This window comes from Felis catus, chromosome A1 (assembly GCF_018350175.1).
Source record: "Felis catus isolate Fca126 chromosome A1, F.catus_Fca126_mat1.0, whole genome shotgun sequence".
NCBI classification, from domain to species: Eukaryota; Metazoa; Chordata; class Mammalia; order Carnivora; family Felidae; genus Felis; species Felis catus.
Window position 1 is genome coordinate 68846351 of NC_058368.1, and position 18994 is coordinate 68865344.

The 18994-nt window shown below is 42.0% G+C and overlaps 1 protein-coding gene across 6 annotated transcripts in view; it reads left to right on the forward strand.

Annotated features, from left to right (window-relative positions):
• Nucleotides 1-18994, forward strand: part of MBNL2 (muscleblind like splicing regulator 2) — a 158607-nt gene that overhangs the window by 100927 nt on the left and 38686 nt on the right. For all 6 annotated transcript variants that reach the window (XM_011280623.4, XM_011280633.4, XM_011280630.4 and 3 more), the window contains exons 3-5: nucleotides 1200-1364; nucleotides 11685-11885; nucleotides 14632-14895. In XM_011280623.4, coding sequence (XP_011278925.1) covers nucleotides 1200-1364; nucleotides 11685-11885; nucleotides 14632-14895 — 630 coding nt within the window. The remainder of the gene's footprint in view (nucleotides 1-1199; nucleotides 1365-11684; nucleotides 11886-14631; nucleotides 14896-18994) is intronic.

Consider the following 18994-nt stretch of genomic DNA (forward strand, 5'->3'; position numbering starts at 1 on the left):
TCTCCACTGCGGTGGGGAAAGGTTCAGACTGGAGAGGGAGCCAATACAACCAAAAGTGCAGCCGGAATTAGTGGGAGACAGAGTGAGAACTCCAGATGTTTAGAATTAGGATGACTATAAACAAATTTGTTTCTCCAGATCCACCAAGCTTGCTGTTTAAAATTATTTTTATATCTGGTAAACAAAGCCATATTCTCTTGGTTGCAAATAGACTAATTCTTTAGGGAATGATAATACTCATACCAGTTGGCTCTTGTAAAGAAGAAAAGAGTATTTGCCCTTCTTTCTCCAGAAATTGCATGAGTCACACGTTAACATGATTGTCTCGATCGGTACTTCTGGAAACTTGGGAACTCAGTATGAACCCTGCATCAGCGATTACTCTCCAAGACGGGTTTTATGCACACCTGCCACCCAATTATTATTTTTTGTTGTTGTTGTTGGGCCAACTTTAACATCCAAATGTTACTTTAGCCATAAGCACTCTTCGGACACAACATTTGATACAGTTGTCATGGGAACAGGGCAGGGCCATGGGGTAACCACTTTTGTGTACCAAACAAATTAGCCGCAGGTAATGATCTGAGTTTATGCCTGGAGATTTCATTAATGCATCGATTACTAAGAAATGTCCACTCCTATACTTCCATTGCGTCTCCTTTAATGATTTGAATTAGGGATATCTTCAGCCAATGTGGAACACACATTTCAAGGAATTAGTATTACTGTCCCCACTGCACACACTCAGTACATGATTATTCATATTTGGTCATGCACAAACCAATGCAGAGCAAGTTCAAAGACTCCTTTTGATAAGTCCCGATAAATACGTTCCTCTGCTTGCCTTCCACACTGCCTAGGCTAAGGGTCTGCCTTTCCTCCTAGCCCTCACATTCCTTTAGAGTCTGTTGTCAGAGTGGGAATCCGCTAGAAAGAACAACAGAAAAAAAAATCTCAAGAAGCTTCTCTGCTGAACAGGTTTCAGCAAGATTGATAATCACCTAATGCCTGATTCACTCCTTGTATGTTCCAAGTCTGTTCTATGTTCCAACGGGAGGGTGCGTGCACGTGCACACGCGCACACGCCCACACTCACACACGGGTTCCTTGCCTTTGTCTACATGGAGCGATTGTGAAATGGTTGACAGTAGATGAAAACTACTCCTAACAGTCCTAAAACCAAAACATTCGTTTTACAGGGCCGTTGTTCACGAGAAAACTGCAAGTATCTTCATCCTCCAACACATTTAAAAACTCAACTAGAAATTAATGGGAGGAACAATTTGATCCAGCAAAAAACTGCTGCAGCGATGCTTGCCCAGCAGATGCAATTTATGTTTCCAGGAACCCCACTCCATCCAGTGGTGAGTACATCGCATCTAATGATGGGCTTGATGATTAAAGTGTTGGTACGGGCAGCGCCACATTGACCTAAAATGGCCTCGCTCTACTTTGTCTCTGGCTACAATTAAAGCAAATAGCTTTGAAGCTAAATGGTTTCTGAAAATAGGGTTTTTGAAATTATTTAAATGGAAAAAGTGTGTGTGGAAACAGTAGGCAAAGACAGTTTCTAAGCAGTGTCTGGGAAATCTGTGTCCCTCCCAACTCGGGCTCACCGGTAAACTCCACCTTTGAACCATCTTAGAACAGAAAGAGTTCGACATTTTCATTTAGAGTACGAAGTGATGATCTATGTGAAGAGCAGGTTTCGATGCCTAGCACGTTGTTAGCAATCTAGCAGGTGGACTCTTCCGTTCAATGGTGTCGTTTTAAGGATGAGCGAAGGGAGAAACCCGAGAGGCTGAACCATTTACCCGATGTCTTGCAGCTAATATGCTGTGTTTCGGGCACTGGGGCTCAGACATTGGGAGCAGGGCGCTGTCTGCAGTGTGCTGGGCCTGAAGCCCCACAGCAGCCAGAGAGGAGGCTGCCTTAGCCACCCACACTCCGCTGCCTCTCAGAGGCCTGGGAAGGGTGTGGCGCTGTGGCCAGGGCCCCAAGAGTAAATGCTCAAGGGAGTTCAGGCTTTGAATATGTATTGTGTCATATTTTCTCCCTGATTTCAGTGTTTGAAAGTATTTCCTTAAAGGTCTGGAAATTGTTTTAGGAATGAGGCCCTGGGGGAAAGGAGCGCATTGGGCTTCAGTGGAATTCATTTACATCTGTGAATTATTTGTCAAAAACAAGCTAATTTTAAAAAAACACACACACAACAAAGCCAGTAAAGTGAGAGATACTTGCTTTTTTAAAGCAGTACATACACAAAAGACTATTGTTTAAAAATTAGTCTTTATTGTGTGAAAAGTCCTTGTGATTGAAGGCTGCTAAATTAAAAAGGACGCTGCAGCTGAGATGTACTTTCTTGAGTGTCTGCGGGATGAGGTGGGGAGGGTGGGAAGGCCCTGGTGAAGGGAGAATCTGGGCAGATCCTTAGCTCTGCTGGTGCTTCTGCTCAAGAATGGTGGACAGGACAAAGTAGCCAGGACCCAGCTCTGCCCAGAGGGGGGGAAAAAATCCAGGTGCATGGGGATCCAGCAATAATAAGATACAGTCTTTGGGGGGTAGACAGAGTCATGAGAAGGGCGAGGTAAGATTCAGGCACAGGGAATTATGATTTTGAATGAGGCAAGAAATGCTACTTGGAGAAAATCCCAAATAACTGTATCCCAAAGGATGAGTAGTTGGGAGCCTAAATGTAAGGACAACATAGACAGAGTTCTGCATACATTTAACACCAAATATAGGCATTTAAGTGGATCTGTTTAAAACCACACACACATGTATAATTCATGGTTCTCTATTGATATTCGCACATAAATTATTTTATTAAATTACCTAAGGCTAAAATAATTTAGCTTTTCGTCTTGAATAATGTCTGTAGGAATAAATTTGGAACCACCGAGATCAACACAGTCACACAGTATTGTGTGTCTGTCTCACTCACTTTAATCATTCACTTCTTATTTATTTAGAATTCATAAAGATTGACCCCCCCCAAAAGTGGCAATGTTAATAAGAAAAGCCCATTCCCGTTGTTAGCTGTTAGTTGAAATCATTTTTGAAAGTTATGTTTATATATTGTCTCAAATATTAATTAGAAGTTAATAATCATGATTTGTCTATGAAAAAGACATTTAATATTACATTTAATATTTATATTACATTTCATATTACATTTAAATATTTTAGTAGAGGCTTCTAAATCACAAGAAATCTCAGAATAAAAAGTGTGATAAACTTAAAAATCATCAACTCTACAAATAACTTCAGAATCTCAGGAATGCGTTAGTGACGTCGTACAGCATAGTAAGCCAAATAATGGCCCTGAAAGGTACGTGGAACCTGTACATGTCACCTCTAAGGAAACCAAGTCATCTTTGCAGATATGATTAAGTTAGGCATCTTGAGATGGGGCAATCCTCTTGAAATAAATGCAATCACAAGTATCCTTATGAGAAAGAGGCAGAAGGAGAGTTGACACATACAGAAGAGGAGAACAGCAATGTGCCCATAGAGGCAGAGACAAGTGACGAGGCCACAAACCAAAGAATGCCAGCTGCCACCTGAAGATAGAAGAGACAAGGAATAGATTCTTCCCTGGAGTCTCCAGAGGGAGCACGAAATGCCAATACCTTGATTTGGGCCCAGTGAAACTGACTTCAGACTTCTGGCCCTCAGAACAATCAAAGGATAATTTTGTGTTGTTTTAAGTTGCCAAGTTTGTGGAAATTTCTCAGACTAGCTACAAGAAACTAATACATGCAGGAATTGCTTAAGACAAATAAACTGATAAACATGGGAGCAGAAGAACCACGCCATTTTTAGGTTTCCTTCTAAGCTAAATTTCTCTAAAAAAAAAAAAAAAAAAAACGGTGGATATTTTTTCCACTCCCTCTGACTTCCATCCACCCTAGACCCAATCCATTGACAATCTCACCACCGCCCGCCATATTACTAAACCAGTGGTCACTTTTACCTTCATTGTGTTCATTTGACCGCTTAGCCATATGCAATGTATGTAATCAGCCTCTCCTTTGTGGAATGCTCCTTCTTCTTTAATCTGTATTCCTCTTCTGGAAAAGGCTGGAGATGTTGCCCATTATGTTCCTTTGCTGTATGTTGAAGCTGCTCTACATTGAGGTTCCCAGCACTGGACATTTCTTTTATTGACCCTCTCCTTCATGGTTGCATCCATTCCTATGGCTGTAAATCATCTGCAGGCTGAGAACTCCCAAATATGTTTCCAGACCTCTCCTCTGAGCCCCAGGCTCGCATATCTTACTTCCTACTGGACTCACCTTTAAATTTCTCCCTGGAACTTGACATGGTTAATTCCAAATTCTTTATCTGACTAAGTTCCCATTTCAGTAAATGCAACCGGCAGCTTCAAAACCAAAATTAAGCAGATTCTCTCACATCCAGTTCATCAGCAAGTCCTGTCATATCTGCTTTCAAGTCTATTCCCTTCTCGAACTCCCCAAACTCCCATCTGAGCCACCATCAATCTTTCATTCAAAATACCTTGGAAGCATTTCCTTTCTAATCTCTCAATTTCCATTCTTGCTTTATTCCAGTGTATTCTGCATACGGCAACCAGAGGGATATTTTTAACACATAAATGCATCATACCACTCCCTTACTTAAAACCCTGCAGTGCCTTCCCATTTCATTAGAGACGAAGCCAAGTATGTAACCATGACTATGATCTATAATGTCATCTGTGGTCTGGTCCCATCAGCTCACCAACTCATCATGGGCCACTCTTTCTGTGTTCACTAAAACCGAACTTTCAGTTCCACACATAGACAAAGCTCTTGCTTGCCTCATGGCCTTTGATCTTGCTGGAAGTATCTATCCTACTGCTCTTCACATGTTAACTTCATCTTATGCATAAGGACTCCAAATCTATCCCCTGTGACCTACCACCAATCTCCATCACTATGAGTAAGGCCTTCTCATTTCTGCTTATCCATAAAAATAAACTGTAATTTTATTTGTTTGTTCTTTCCCATTAGGGTTTAAGTTCAGTAAATGTGCACACAGTGTCCTTGTACAATGTTTAAACCATTGAATACTTACCGAATGAAAACACAAACCATTCTTTCCTTTTATGTCTCCAATTGACTGTATTTTGAAAGTCCCCTTAAATTTTTCCTCCTGGCAGTTTTTCCTCTCCCCAGTTCCTAATGGGAGTAATTCTTTTCCTTTCCTTCCTCACACGCTGCACCTCCCCCAACACACAACCTTCATATGTACACTCAAGATAAAGAAGTTGGTGGTTGGAACTAAAAAATGAGTTCACTAATATTGTAGGATACAAAATCAATACACAGAAATCTGTCATCTTTCTATACACTAATAATGAACTCTCAGAAAGAAAAAATAAGAAAAATGTCTCTTTTCCAACTGCATCAAAAAGAATAAGATACCTAGGAATAAATTTAACCCAGAAGATAAGAGACCTGTACACTGAAAACTATATGAGATTGACGAAAGAAATTGGAAGGCAGCTATGCTAACTGTTATACCACCAACGCAGGATTGATGAAAGAAATGGAAGAAGGCACAAATAAGTAGGAAGATAGCCCATGCTCATGGATTGGAAGAATTGATATTGTTAAAATGTCCATTCTACCCAAAGGGATCTACCAATTCAAATAATCCCTATCAAAATTCCAATGGCATTTTTCACAGAACTAGAACAAATATTCCTAAAATTTATATAGAGTCAAAGAGACTGAATAGCCAAAGACATCTTGGGAAAGAAGAACAAAGCTGGAGGTATCATGCTCTCTGACTTCAAACTATGTCACAAAGCTATAGTAATCAAAACTGTGTAGTATTGGCATAAAAACAGATACATAGATCAATATAACAGAATAGAGAGCCCAGAAACAAACTCACTCACATAGGGTCAACTAATTTGCAATAAAGGAGCCAAGAATATACAATGGGAAAAGTCTCTTCAATAAATGGTGTTGGGAAAACTGGACAGCCACATGGAAAAGAATGAAACTGGACCGCTTTCTTACACCACACACAAAAATTAACTGAAAATGGATTAAAGACCTGAGTGTAAAGTCTGAAACCATTAAGCTCCTTTCCTAAAAGAAAATATAAGTGGTGACATCAGTCTTGGTGATGATTTTCTGGACTTGATAACAAAAGCAAAGACAACAAAAGCAAAAATAAACAAGTGGGACTACTTCAAACTAAAAAGCTTCTGCACTGTAAAAGAAACCAGCCACAGAATGAAAAGGCATCAATGGAATTGGAAAAACAATTTGCAAATCATAGATCCAATAAAGGGTTAATATCCAAACTATATAAAGAACTCATACAACACAATATCAAACAAGCACACAAAATCCTATGCCCATTTAAGAAATGGGCAGAAGATCTGAATAGACATTTTTCCAAAGAAGATATGCAGGTGGCCAACAGGTACATGAAAAGGTGCTCAATATCACTAATCATCAGAGACTTACAAATAAAAACACTATATTACCTCACATCTATTAAACTGGTATTATCAAAAAGATAAGAGGTACCAAGTTTGGCCAGGATGTGGAGAAAAGGAAATCCATTGCATTGGGAATGTGAAATGGCACAGTCACTATGGAAAACAGTATGGAGGTTCCTCATAAATTTAAAAAATAGAATTACCACATGGTCCATCATTTCCACTTCTGGGTATTTATCCAGAGAAAATGAAAACACTAACTTGGAAAGATATCTGCACGCCTATGTTCATTGCAGCCAAGATATGGAAGCAACTCAAGTGTCCATCAACAGATGAATGGATAATGAAAATGTGATATATATAAACAATGAAATATTATTCAGGCATAAAAAAGAATGAAATCTTGCCATTTGCAACAACATGAGTGGACCACGAGGGCATTATATTATGTTAAGCAAAATAAGTCAGACAGAGAAAAGAAACACTATATGACTTCACTTGTACATAGAATCTAAAAAACAAAACAAAACAAAAAACAAGCTCATAGATACAGATAGATTGCTGGTTGCCAGAGGCAGAGGAGAGGAACTGGCAAAATGGGTAAAGGGGGTCAAAAGTACAAACTTCCAGTTATTAGAAAAGAAAGAAATTCGTGAGGACGTACTATTCAGCACGGGGACTACAGCTAAGAATACTGTATTACATAGTTGAAAGTTGCTAAGAGAACAAATCTTAAACGTTCTCATCACAAGAAAAAAATTCTGCAGCTACATATGGCGATGGATGTTAATGACTTACTGTGGCGATCATTTCACAATATATACAAATATCAAATCATTGTGTTGTATACCCTAAACTAATAGAATGTTGTATGTCGGTATTACCTCAATTTAAAAAAAAAAAGAAAAGAAAAAGAAATGGGGGTGGGGGAAGATAGAGATTTAAAAGCCTATACAACCCAGTCCTTGGGGACAAGGTCTTGCATTGAGTATTCTGCCCTCCAGAGATGCTTCTGGAAGTAAAGAGAGGAGGCTTAAGGGATGCCATGTTTTAAGCCTTTCAGTTTGAGTGCCAAATACCTACCCTTTGAAGTGAAAGCTTTCTAAATGTATGAACTCTCACGCTCCTGTTTTAAAAAGTCAATTGACTAAATTTTAGAACCATAAAACACCCCAGGCCACTTAGTCATTACTGCTCAGCACTGATCCTTCCTTGCCACTACAAAATATCAAAGAACGCGTGCTGAGTGTGTGTGTGTGTGTGTGTGTGTGTGTGTGTGTGAGAGAGAGAGAGAGAGAGAGAGAGAGAGAGAGAGAGAGAGGATCTTGGAACCTGGATCTACTGGTATAGTGCACTGAACAAGAAGACCAGCGTGTGAAACACTAAGGAGAGAGAAACACGGGAGCGTGAAGTAAAGAACAGAGGTTAGAAACAGCAAAGCCAGCATTTCAGAAGCCATTTTCTCCCACGAGACTCTGTAGCTCTGGTCTTCTGGCCTCTCTGGCGGCCACTCGTTCTGAGCGATGCCGGGGACCAAATGGATCCCATCTCAGACAGCCTGGCAGCAGCCGTTCTGCACAGAGCACGGGGCCGACTCCCCCGGGGCTCTAGCTGGTGGTGTGCAGAACGGAATCATCTGGAGATGCCACCTCTCTCTTTTCTCAGCTGCAGCAAAGCACTGAATTCAGACGCGAGGACGCGGTGTCAGCCCGGACTCTACCTGGGGAGTTTTCATTTGAATCCGGGATCTGAGATCCACTCTTCCAGGGCAGCGGCACTGCTGTTCAGAGCAGCCTCACCCTCCCGTCTGGAGAAGGCACCGGCTGACTGTGGGACAGGGCTCCCCGCCAAGGCTCTGGCTTTACACTCAAACACATCTGGGCGGCCGGGGTTTTTTTTCTCCCCTTTTCTGTTTTAAGAAATTACCAAAAAAAAAAAAAAAAAAAAAATCTAGGGAGTGCAGAAGAATGGAAATAGCCCCAGACTGGGAGTCAGGAGTCCTGAGTGCTTTGCCTCAGCAGCATTGACCTTGGGTGATCTATTGAGTCTATAGTCCGACCTGCTTCCACCTACTGTGATGCCACACTTGCTCCTCACGGATAACGAGAAGGTTAAAGAAGACAGTGTGTGTGACAGTGCTTTGGAAACAGCGGCTCCTATGTATGCGTAAGGCAGCACTGTCAACAATAATAATGGAGTGCCCGTCTCTGAGAATGACTATAACTATTTTTTTTTTTACTAATCACCTTCAATCAAAAACACTGTATTAAAAAAAGAGAAAATATCTCATTGAATCTGTCCTATCAACTTTTAACTGTCAGCTTCACATGAAAGAAAACAGGTATTTTCCCCAGCCCATATTTCAAAAAGGAGAAAACATTTGCTAACATTAAATAAGAGTTTATACCTCTATTATTATATCGCCATGCTGATTATGTGCGTGTTATAGAATCAGTGGATGATTTTGGGGGGAAAACTTTATTAATACCAATTTTTACTCTACCCGTGACACCTGCTATTTGCTGAGTTCTGACCATGGGAAGTGGGGAAGAGGTAGCACTTTGTTCAGCCCAACTTTTCAAGTCAACTGGTTTTACTTCCTTGAGAGAACTAAAGCTCAGAGAGGTTAATTCACTGCCTAGGATAACAGTTCACTGGCAGAGCTCGGGATTTGAATCCAGATCACTCTCGGTCTAAAATTTGTGTTTTTGTTTTGAAATAATACTCTCTCTGAGCTATGTGACAGCTATCATCAGTAAACTGCAACATTCATTTTAAGTTTTTTTTTTTTAATGTTTACTTTTGAGACAGACAGAGAGAGAGAGAGAGAGAGCATGAGCAGGGGAGGGGCAGAGAGAGAGGGAGACACAGAATCTGAAGCAGGCTCCAGGCCTGAGCTGTTAGCACAGAGCCCGACGCAGGGCCTGAACCCACAAACTGTGAGATCACGACCTGAGCCGAAGTCGGACGCTTAACCGACTGCCACCCAGGCGCCCCTGCAACATTCATTTTAGATCATTAAATTAGATGAACAAGTAATTTACATTTTGGAAAGCAAAATTTTTCTGATTTTAATAGATTTATTGATATCCAAAAAGGTTTCAGGAAATGAGTTTTGAGGTTCTGACATCCCACCGACAGTCAAGGTACAACCTGTATTTATGTCACCACACTGACCCTGGCTTCAAATGATCCACAAGAGGGAGGGTTGGGAATTTGCTGCTGCAGAAAATCAAAAACGGGCCTGTGGGGGAGGGCTGTTTTCTTTAAATGTTTACTTTGATAATGGTCTCTGTGTTAAATTACACATTCAGTACAAGTGTTTTAATACCTATTTTCACTCTCCATCTATGACAGTGGTCCCCAAACTGGGCCACACATCAGATCACATAGTAAGTTTTTTTTAATGCAAATTTCAGGGTCCCTGCCTAGACCTATCGAGTCTGGCGATATTTCTATTTATGAAATTCCCCTCAGGCATTTCTGATTTAGCTGGTTCTTTGAATCCCTGATCTGTTGTGATATATGACCTTTCAGAGTTGATTTTTTTTTAATTCTAACATTAGATAGTCATACCATTTAAATCACTTGGCTTTTTTTCAATGGCTCTAACTCATAAAAACTATAGTTACTGAAAACCGCAACTTTCTGTAATTATGGCTCAATGGGTTGAAAATGGAAAACATACACATATAAAATTTGGGAGAAAAAAAAATCGTAACTGCCATCTATTTCCCATGTTGAGACCTCATGTTGCAACCCTGTCCCAAAGTGAATTTGATGTCTGAGCCATAAAGATCTAAGAGCTCCTCGTGGGAGGGCTATAACAGCGCTCGCAGGCCATTAGAATCACCTCTCACAGCCCCCAGCCACTTCGCTAAAGACCTCCAGAACCTCTGAGAACTCCTTGAACAAACTATCAGTAATTCACTGTTTTCTAACATGAGCATCCATAAGAGGTATTTTTCCGTTATTGCTGTCAACAAAAAATTTGTTTAATAATAAACATAGATTGTTATTTTTCCCATATGTTCAACAACTCATTCAGAGCCGTAAATAGAAAACAAGAATGTTACTCACAATATATAAATAGAGGGGTAGCGTGACATGGCCGAGAGCACAGTTTGGTTATTAGAAAACTACATTAACACGTGATTGCAAATATCTGCAAACTGCTCCTAAAAATAAAGAGGGTAAAAGTCACCAACTAGCTAAAAAGCCAACCAACCAATAAAACCGTTCAGGGACAATTTAGTGTAAAATTCATCCTAACAAAAATCTTTAGCGTCTTACACTTTTAACATTGGTTCTAGAAAAGTGAAGCAAACTTTATTGTTCTCTTACATTATTTCCTTTCTGGAAAGCATATTTTTAGGTGGGGCTTTTAAAAATTAGCATCCCATCAACCCCCTACCGCAGTTCTTTCTTATCTCTGGACAAGGAGTGTAGCGATCGAGAAGTTTAAATGAAGTATGGTATGCCTTTATCACTGCTGCATTGATTTTAACCTAGGAAACCAAACCAACTTTTAGTGACCAGTTGAAAAATTGGCCAATTAAAAAGTTCATGTTCTCTCATCCAACCTTTTAGGCAGGGAAGGTTAGATCTAGACACAGTTGAACTGGACCGAGAAACAGCAGGTCCATATGAACACTACATACAGGCTAGTGACAGAATGTGGGAACATGATGCTGAATCAGAGCAAATACAGTCCCAGATAATCCCCAATTTTTGAGAATGTATGTACTCGATCAACTTGAAAATCAGGCTCTAATCAAGGTTTTTCTTTCCTCCTGTCCTTTTTTCAGATGCAAGGAGGAGAAATCAAAGATTAGGAGTCAGTTTTCCATAGGTTTACCCCCTTCTTGTTATAACATTCACTGTTTGGAATGATGAGCAATGACAGTGAGAATTATTGTTTTTTCTTGAGAAAACTTTCATAGGAATAAAAATTTAATCCGTTCCCTGTAATTAGGTTTCTATAATGTGCTCGCATGTTTTTGTACGGTTTTAGGAAGAGAGGATATACATGGATATTATTTTTTTTAAGCAAAACAAAACAGGCAATCTAATGAACTTTCACAGGCCAGCATCGATTTACGCAAGTAACACAAAGGGTCTTGTGTATGGTGAGTAAGTTTTGCTCAAATGACACTTACTGGTGATTTTTTAAAGTTTTATTCTAAAGAAATCTTTGTCCTGTGTTGTCTTCCTTTAACAGCCCACTTTTCCTGTAGGTCCCGCAATAGGGACAAATACGGCGATTAGCTTTGCTCCTTACTTAGCACCTGTAACCCCTGGAGTTGGGTTAGTCCCAACGGAAATTCTACCCACCACACCCGTTATTGTTCCCGGAAGTCCACCCGTCACTGTCCCGGGCTCAACTGCAACTCAGAAACTTCTCAGGACTGACAAACTGGAGGTACTTCATTATATTTGTGGTTTGAGATGCATCTGGGGTAGAAGTGTACTTCTGTGTAAGTGAATGCTTATAAGATATTAATTCAGTCTTGCAAAACAGCCATGCGCACGCACACACACACACACACATTCATCTAAAAGCCATGCATTCGTAATTCTGTGGTTTCAATTTAAGGCAGAGTTATAAAGGAAATTAGTCTGTAGGATAAAAATTAGTTTAGCACAAACAAAATTCAGCTGTTTGGAATGTGTGTTCAGGGGCAAAATATTTAACAACCAGTGGAACACTGAATCAATCACTGTGTAGGCCATAGAGATGGCTCCTGAAGGCCTCCAGCTGTGCTGGCATTAACCTTTCATGGCTCCTGGAAAGGTCTGAGAATGGCCAAATCAGAAGAATTTGAAACACCTGGGGACAGGGGTAGGGGTAAGTGGAACTATGACTATTGACCATTTGGTATGATCACATTTCAATATTTTAAGAGCTAATATGGTTATATTGGAACGTTCCAGAATATCAGCCCTGGTTGTACTGTTGGTAAACAGGGGAACTGGAAGCTGGGTGTATTAAGTATTGATTGAGATATTTTCATTAACTTAAGTTCAAGTGTTCGGTAAAAGTCAAGAAAACACGTTCATATAATTATAGAAGATGATTCTTAAGTCGTGAGTCAAGCCAACCCTTACTGGGTAAAATTTCTCTTTAATCAGAGTAAGAGGATTTATCTTAGCTACTATATCCTGTGATATTTAATAGAGCACTTTATGCACTAGTGTAAAGATTCTGATAGATTTTTTAAAGAGCTCCTTTAATTCCATTACCTATTTAAGTTGTTAGGTGATATATGTATGGTTAGGATGTACACGGTGCTTTACGTTGGATCACTGGAAGATGTTCTTTCAATGTGCATTTGCTTAAATATTTACCCAATAAATCTTGAGGGCAATACAATGTTGCTGCCTGGTATCAGCTTCACTCTGGAGCATATGAATCCCAAAACGAAAAGACTAAAGACCCTAACACTGCTGTTTTGATCTAGCCTGCCCCTGTGAATATAGAGCAGACCTTTCATGGTCTAGACAAGTGTTTGGGGCTCCACCTGCTGGACCCATGGAGTGTTCAGTTCGTGACTGTGTGGTTTAGAAAACAAATTAAATCAGCTGAATTGGGAACAAATTGTCCTCCCCAACAGGACTGGTAGACAAAGACATAGAAAAATAATTTACAACGACTTTAGCAGGTCTTCATGCAGTTCATTTCAAGCCAGGAATGAAGCCGGCTTGTCCTGCACACGGCGACCCTTGGTAAATGTTTGACGGCTGGTCTGTACCTCTGATGTGGTCTCAGACTGGAGGATTCCATTTAGAGAGGAAGGCTTACTCGGAATTGATGGGAACATCTTAGTAGTTTTTATTTGTACATTTTATGAACTAAAGATCGGAATATTGGCTTATATCCAAAGCAGGAGGAAATGATGAGCAATCTTGCGACTTCTCTGTTTACCCTTCAAACCCTCTTGGCCACTGGTCGGTGAAACTGTATTTCCCAAGTAAGTTTGACTGTCACAAAGCTTGACTGTCACATCAGTGACCCTTCATATAACAAACGTCACTGATGGCCGAGATGCCAACCACCGCTTACTGGCTTTGGAATTAGAGCCTAAAAAGAAAATAACTTACAGTTTTACTCGTAGTTCTGTCCTGCTAATGATATTTATAAACCTAAGTGTTATGTCTATAGGTCAGTCATGTCATCTTATATTATCGATATTCAGGGCAGAATCAAGAATGCGCTTTAAATTCTAAAGAAAATTTTCTTTATACAATAAACTCTTGATGCATCGGAATTCTTAGGTGATGGAGCATTTAGGGTAACTAAGGATTAAGGACCAAAAAAGCAATAGCAACAACACATGAGTACTTGGAACTCTCTTCCTCCTTCCCTCCACTTATTTCTTCCCCCTTCTTCCCATATTTCTCTCCTTTTTGTCTTTTCTTTGTTTTTTATCTTCTTCCGGTGCCATCAAAAATAATAATAGAGTGATTTTAAATGCAAGTTTCAACGTCTCAGCCTCGATTGTTCTGACTTATGATTATAAGCCTAAGTTATCTTTTTAGAGCCCGGGTGTCCTAGGGGAAAACAGGAGTATTCAGATTCACCCCACCCACTTGCCATCCTCCGAGAAGGAACAAGCTTGTTTCCCCCAATCCCTTCTGGAGTTGTACAGCTGTGACCTGGTGGCTTGACCTGTGAGGAAACTATCCCTCCGTGCAAAAACAAAAAAACAAAAAAACAACCAAAAAACTATGGCATCCCAGGGTTGTCAGAGTAGGAAAAGATTTGGATGTGCTTACAGATGTCCAAATTAATATACTATATGTCGTTAAATACATATATTATGTCCTAATTATTAGAGATGTATATACACTAGCCCAGGGACAAATGGAGGCTTTGTTGATTTTTGTTATTTTAGCGAAAACTGCGCATTTTGACTTATTTTCTCAACAGAGTCCCACCCCAGCAAAGAGGGCGAAGCAAAACTCAAATTAGTTTGTCAGGGACTCTGGTTACTTGAGCTCTGCACAACAAATTTCTAGTGAAATGGCACGAAAGCCCCCATTAAAAGAAAGGAAAAGCATTTATTCCTTTTTTGTTTTTTTCAACCTAAATGGCTGCGCTCGCAGAGGTAGTTCCCGGCGGCCATCAGCCTCTCTTCTGCATCGTCTGCTTCTCCCCCGTGTCCTAGGTATGCAGGGAGTTCCAGCGAGGAAACTGTGCCCGGGGAGAGACCGACTGCCGCTTTGCACACCCCGCAGACAGCACCATGATCGACACAAACGACAACACCGTAACCGTTTGTATGGATTACATAAAGGGGCGTTGCATGAGGGAGAAATGCAAATATTTTCACCCTCCTGCACACTTGCAGGCCAAAATCAAAGCTGCGCAGCACCAAGCCAACCAAGCGGCGGTGGCCGCCCAGGCAGCCGCGGCCGCGGCCACAGTCATGGTAAGTGAGGCGCGCCCGCCGCGCACCTTCCTCCGCCCGGGAGCCCTGGGCGCCGGGCGGCGCTTTCCCCGCGGGATTCAGACGCTCTCCCAAACGATCGGGACCTAGGGAAGGCTGCTATTCCTGCTGCTCCGCTGCCTAAGTTCTGTTGTTGTTTCCCCCCCCCGTTTTGTTTTGTTTTGTTTTGTTTCCCCCTCCTTCCCTCCTTCAGCACAATAAGTAAATCCCTCGGGCGCAGGGAACCCCGGCGAGGCGTCAGCGCCCCGCCCCGGGGCCCGTCCTGCTGTGAGTCCGGCCTGCGCTGGCCTGGACTCCTCCTGGGAGCGGGCTCCGTGGCCGGCGCCGGCGGGAAGGTGGGCTCCAGAGCTTAGCGGTGGGAAATGCGGCTGAGCGCTGCGCGGCCCTGGGGGCGGGGAGGCTAGCAACAGGTGACCGGTGACGGGCTCTTCCTACTCCTGTTCCCCCCGCCCCACCCCGTCCTTCAAACTATTCCCCCCCCCCTCCCCCGTAAATGCAATTGTCTGCAGAGCAGCCAGTCACGAAACAGATGAAAATGGAGCTGCACTGACTGGTGCTTTAAAAGGGGGTGGGGGTGGGGGGTGGGGGCGGGTAACACAGCCTGGAGTCCCTGAGTCACTGTACTGTCCCTTAGAGACCAGCTGTCTCTGCCACCTCCTCCTGCTCCTCCTCTCCACTCTTCCTCCTCACCATCATCATCATCATCATCATCATCATCATCATGGCTGGGGAGCTGTTACAGCTCCAGACTCTCAGGCCCCACCCCAGACCTTTGGGATCAGAATTCTAATTCTAAAATATGCTCAGGAGGGGTTGTATCCACATTAACAGTTGGCAAGCACCTGCCTGGAACACTGGTTCTCAAACGTGGCTATGTTTGGAATTACCTGAGGGGTCTTAAAAGATTTCAACACTGGTCCTTTCCCCCAAAGTTTCTTATTTAATTTGTCTGGGTGTGGCCTGGGCGGTGGCCGTTTTTTTTTTTTTTTTTTTTTTTTGGAAACTCTCATGGGATTCTCCTGTGCAGCATGAGAACCATCACACTAGGCTGTAGAAATTTCTAGTTAATTTGTTTTAACATGAGGTCTCCGGCTTATCAGAAGCTCACTTTAATATATGATAGACACTGCGCATTCACTCATTCATTGAAAACATTTAAGTTTTTTTTAACGTTTATTTATTTTTGAGAGAGAGAGACAGAGCACAGGCAGAGGAGGGACAGAGAAAGAGAGAGGGAGACACAGAAGCAGGCTCCAGGCTCTGAGCTGTCAGCACAGACAGAGCCCGAGGTCCAGGAACCGCGAGATCGTGACCTGAGCCGAAGTCCGACGCTTAACCAACTGAGCCACCCAGGCGCCCCCAAAACATTTAATGAGACCTGCCATGCAGCAGACACTTGCTGGGAGCATACACACATTAAGTGGGCTTCCTTACCCTCAAGGAGCTTGGAGTTTAGTGAGAGCAGCATTCCTTTCCGTGATGATGGAAATGCATAATGGGTCCCAGCGGGGAACGAAAGACTCGGGTGGCCAGTGCTCCCTCGGAAAAGACAGACGGGGCTTCAGAGATGAAAGGTATACTTTAATAAAACAGTATTCTGACTAGCGACTGCCACCTCACACTTGGATAACTGATCAAAATGCAAGCGTAGCTGTTACACGTAAAAAGCTCCTATTATTCAACATTCTTCCCACAAATGTTTTTAAAGGCCTGGCCCTGTGAGTGCCAGGGATACAGAGAGAAGAGCACAGAGCCTGCCCTCACGTGATGACCGCGTAGGGCGCGGTGTGTGGTCACAGAGACCCTTCCGATCGGATCCTGTTCCCAAGAGGCTTGAGCACTGGTCCTCCCTCTCCCACGGTTTCTCCTCAGAGTCTCTGAGGCTTTGGTGCTTTTGCCTCACATCTTCTTAGTCTTATGTCCCCGGACAGAACAGTGATTTTTCTGAATGTGTGAGTTTCTATATATATGCACAGCTGTATGCAACCACAAGAGAGAGAGTCTGTCGTACAATATAGAGAAATTCTCCCTCTCTTTTGTTCTAGTAAAAGAGCAGTTTGCAAAACTGATTGTAATTGGGAACCGAATGGGGGTGGGCGTGGGGAGGAGAGTAAATTGGTTACTTAATGCTGATGGAAAAGGAACTCTTCTAGTGAGCAAGTGAGGTCTTTCCTACCTTCCTCCTATGTGGAATCTGTCTTCCCATCCTCTTAGTGAAGATCTCATCCTATAAGAAGTGAAAGCCTGGGTGGCTCAGATGGTTAAGCATCTGACTCTTGATTTCAGCTCAGGTCATGACCTCATGGTTTCTGGGATTGAGCCCCACTTCGGGCTTGGGATGGCAGTGCGGAGCCTGCCTGGGATTCTCTCTCTCCCAATCTCTCTCTTTCTGCCCCCTCCTGTCTCTCAAAAATAAATAAAAAACTTAAAAAAAAAAAAAAAGAAGTAAAACTGTTTTCGTTGCAATCATTGTTTTAGGCCAGCCCCAATTTATCCTAATCGGTGTATTGACAGTTAGGCCCAAAGAACACAGTTTTTCCTCTGAGGACTGTGGTTGCAGGAGACAAAAACCCAACCGAAGTAGCTGAAATAAAAACTTTGGACTTTGTGCGGTGCCCCCCAAAGGGAGTAGAAGTAAAACAGAGATCAGGATGCCTGCATCCAGAAACTAGAAAAACAGTAGGTCTCTCTTTTTTTCTCTTTTCTGCCTCTCTTGGTGTATCAACTCTGTTTTCTAAGACCAAGTTCTCCAATGCAACATTGACCACGGCCAGACACCTATAGGGATACATTCTTATGTCTTTCCACAAGAGAGAAAACAGTATCTACTACAGCAGTTCTAATTAGAAAAACTAAAAAAGCAATGAAAGGTCATTTTGGGGGCTGTCTTCATGGTTAGAGTACGAGCGTGCTATGATTGGCTCAGCCTGGGTCACAACAGCCATCTCTGGCCACTGGGGTAGGCGACGAGGTTCTGGGAGTATGAAAAAATTAGTCCCTCTATCTCAAATACCTGTTGATACAACAAGCCACTGGTAGTAATAGTGACCTTAGGGCTAAGCCCTGAATTTATCTGAGCCTTGACTGTATCTGGCTGTTTATTAGAAGCAGCAATTGTAATGTCCACTATCTATCTATCTATCTATCTATACTTCAGTCACTGAAGGAACAATGCAGCCACTCTATGTCAATGGTAGGTGACTTGGGCTGGTGGGGATAAGAGAAGAAATAGGCATTTACACAAACACATCCTTCCTCAGCTTGGTATTTTAAAGTCAAGACTCCTTCTCTGTGTGCACTTCCGCGTGCCCTTCTGCGCATTTTCACATCACACTTACCAAGATGCATAGAGGTATTGCAGTGGATGTCAGTATATGTAGTTACCGTATTTTCCCAGATAGTTATACTGTACCCAAATTTGGAGTTCTGATATTTCAGGGGATCTTGCAACATCGTCAAAGACAAGCCAAAGGAATGTAGTTTCAGAAGAAAAGCCAGCTTCTTTCTGACAATGACATGAAAATTATTGAGTCTGTCGTGTCTTTTTAGTTGAAGTGAGAGGCTCATGTGAACCCACTGAGATGCAGTTGGGTAAAGTCAAAGTATTCTTACTCTAGGAACAAGATTGCCCAACACACGGGAAAAAAAAAACCCTCTTATTTTATTTCCTTACTTAAAAGAACAAATGAGAGTGATGATTGCAGTCAGAAGATCTTAATATTCCATTCACCTGGGCTCCATATCTGAACACAAAGAATTTCTGTAATGCAATTTGTATTATTGTCCAGGGATTTCCCCTTCTTTTGATTAATTGGACCCTGAAACACATTTAAAGCTTTGATTCCAGAAAAGGAGACATTTATTTCCTTTAGAGCCTTATTCTTTCATAATACGTCTTAAAACGTGGGCCTCATCCTCACCAGAATTTTTTTAAATGTGAAAACAAGGCAGACAGAGCGTCTCTCTGGTAATTTTCACACAAAGGGTATGTGATCTTTAAGCAAGCCGTCTTTCTTCACAATCCTACAACATGGGGCTACATGGGAGAGTCCTGTTTTGTGAAAGGAAACGGGGCCAGCTG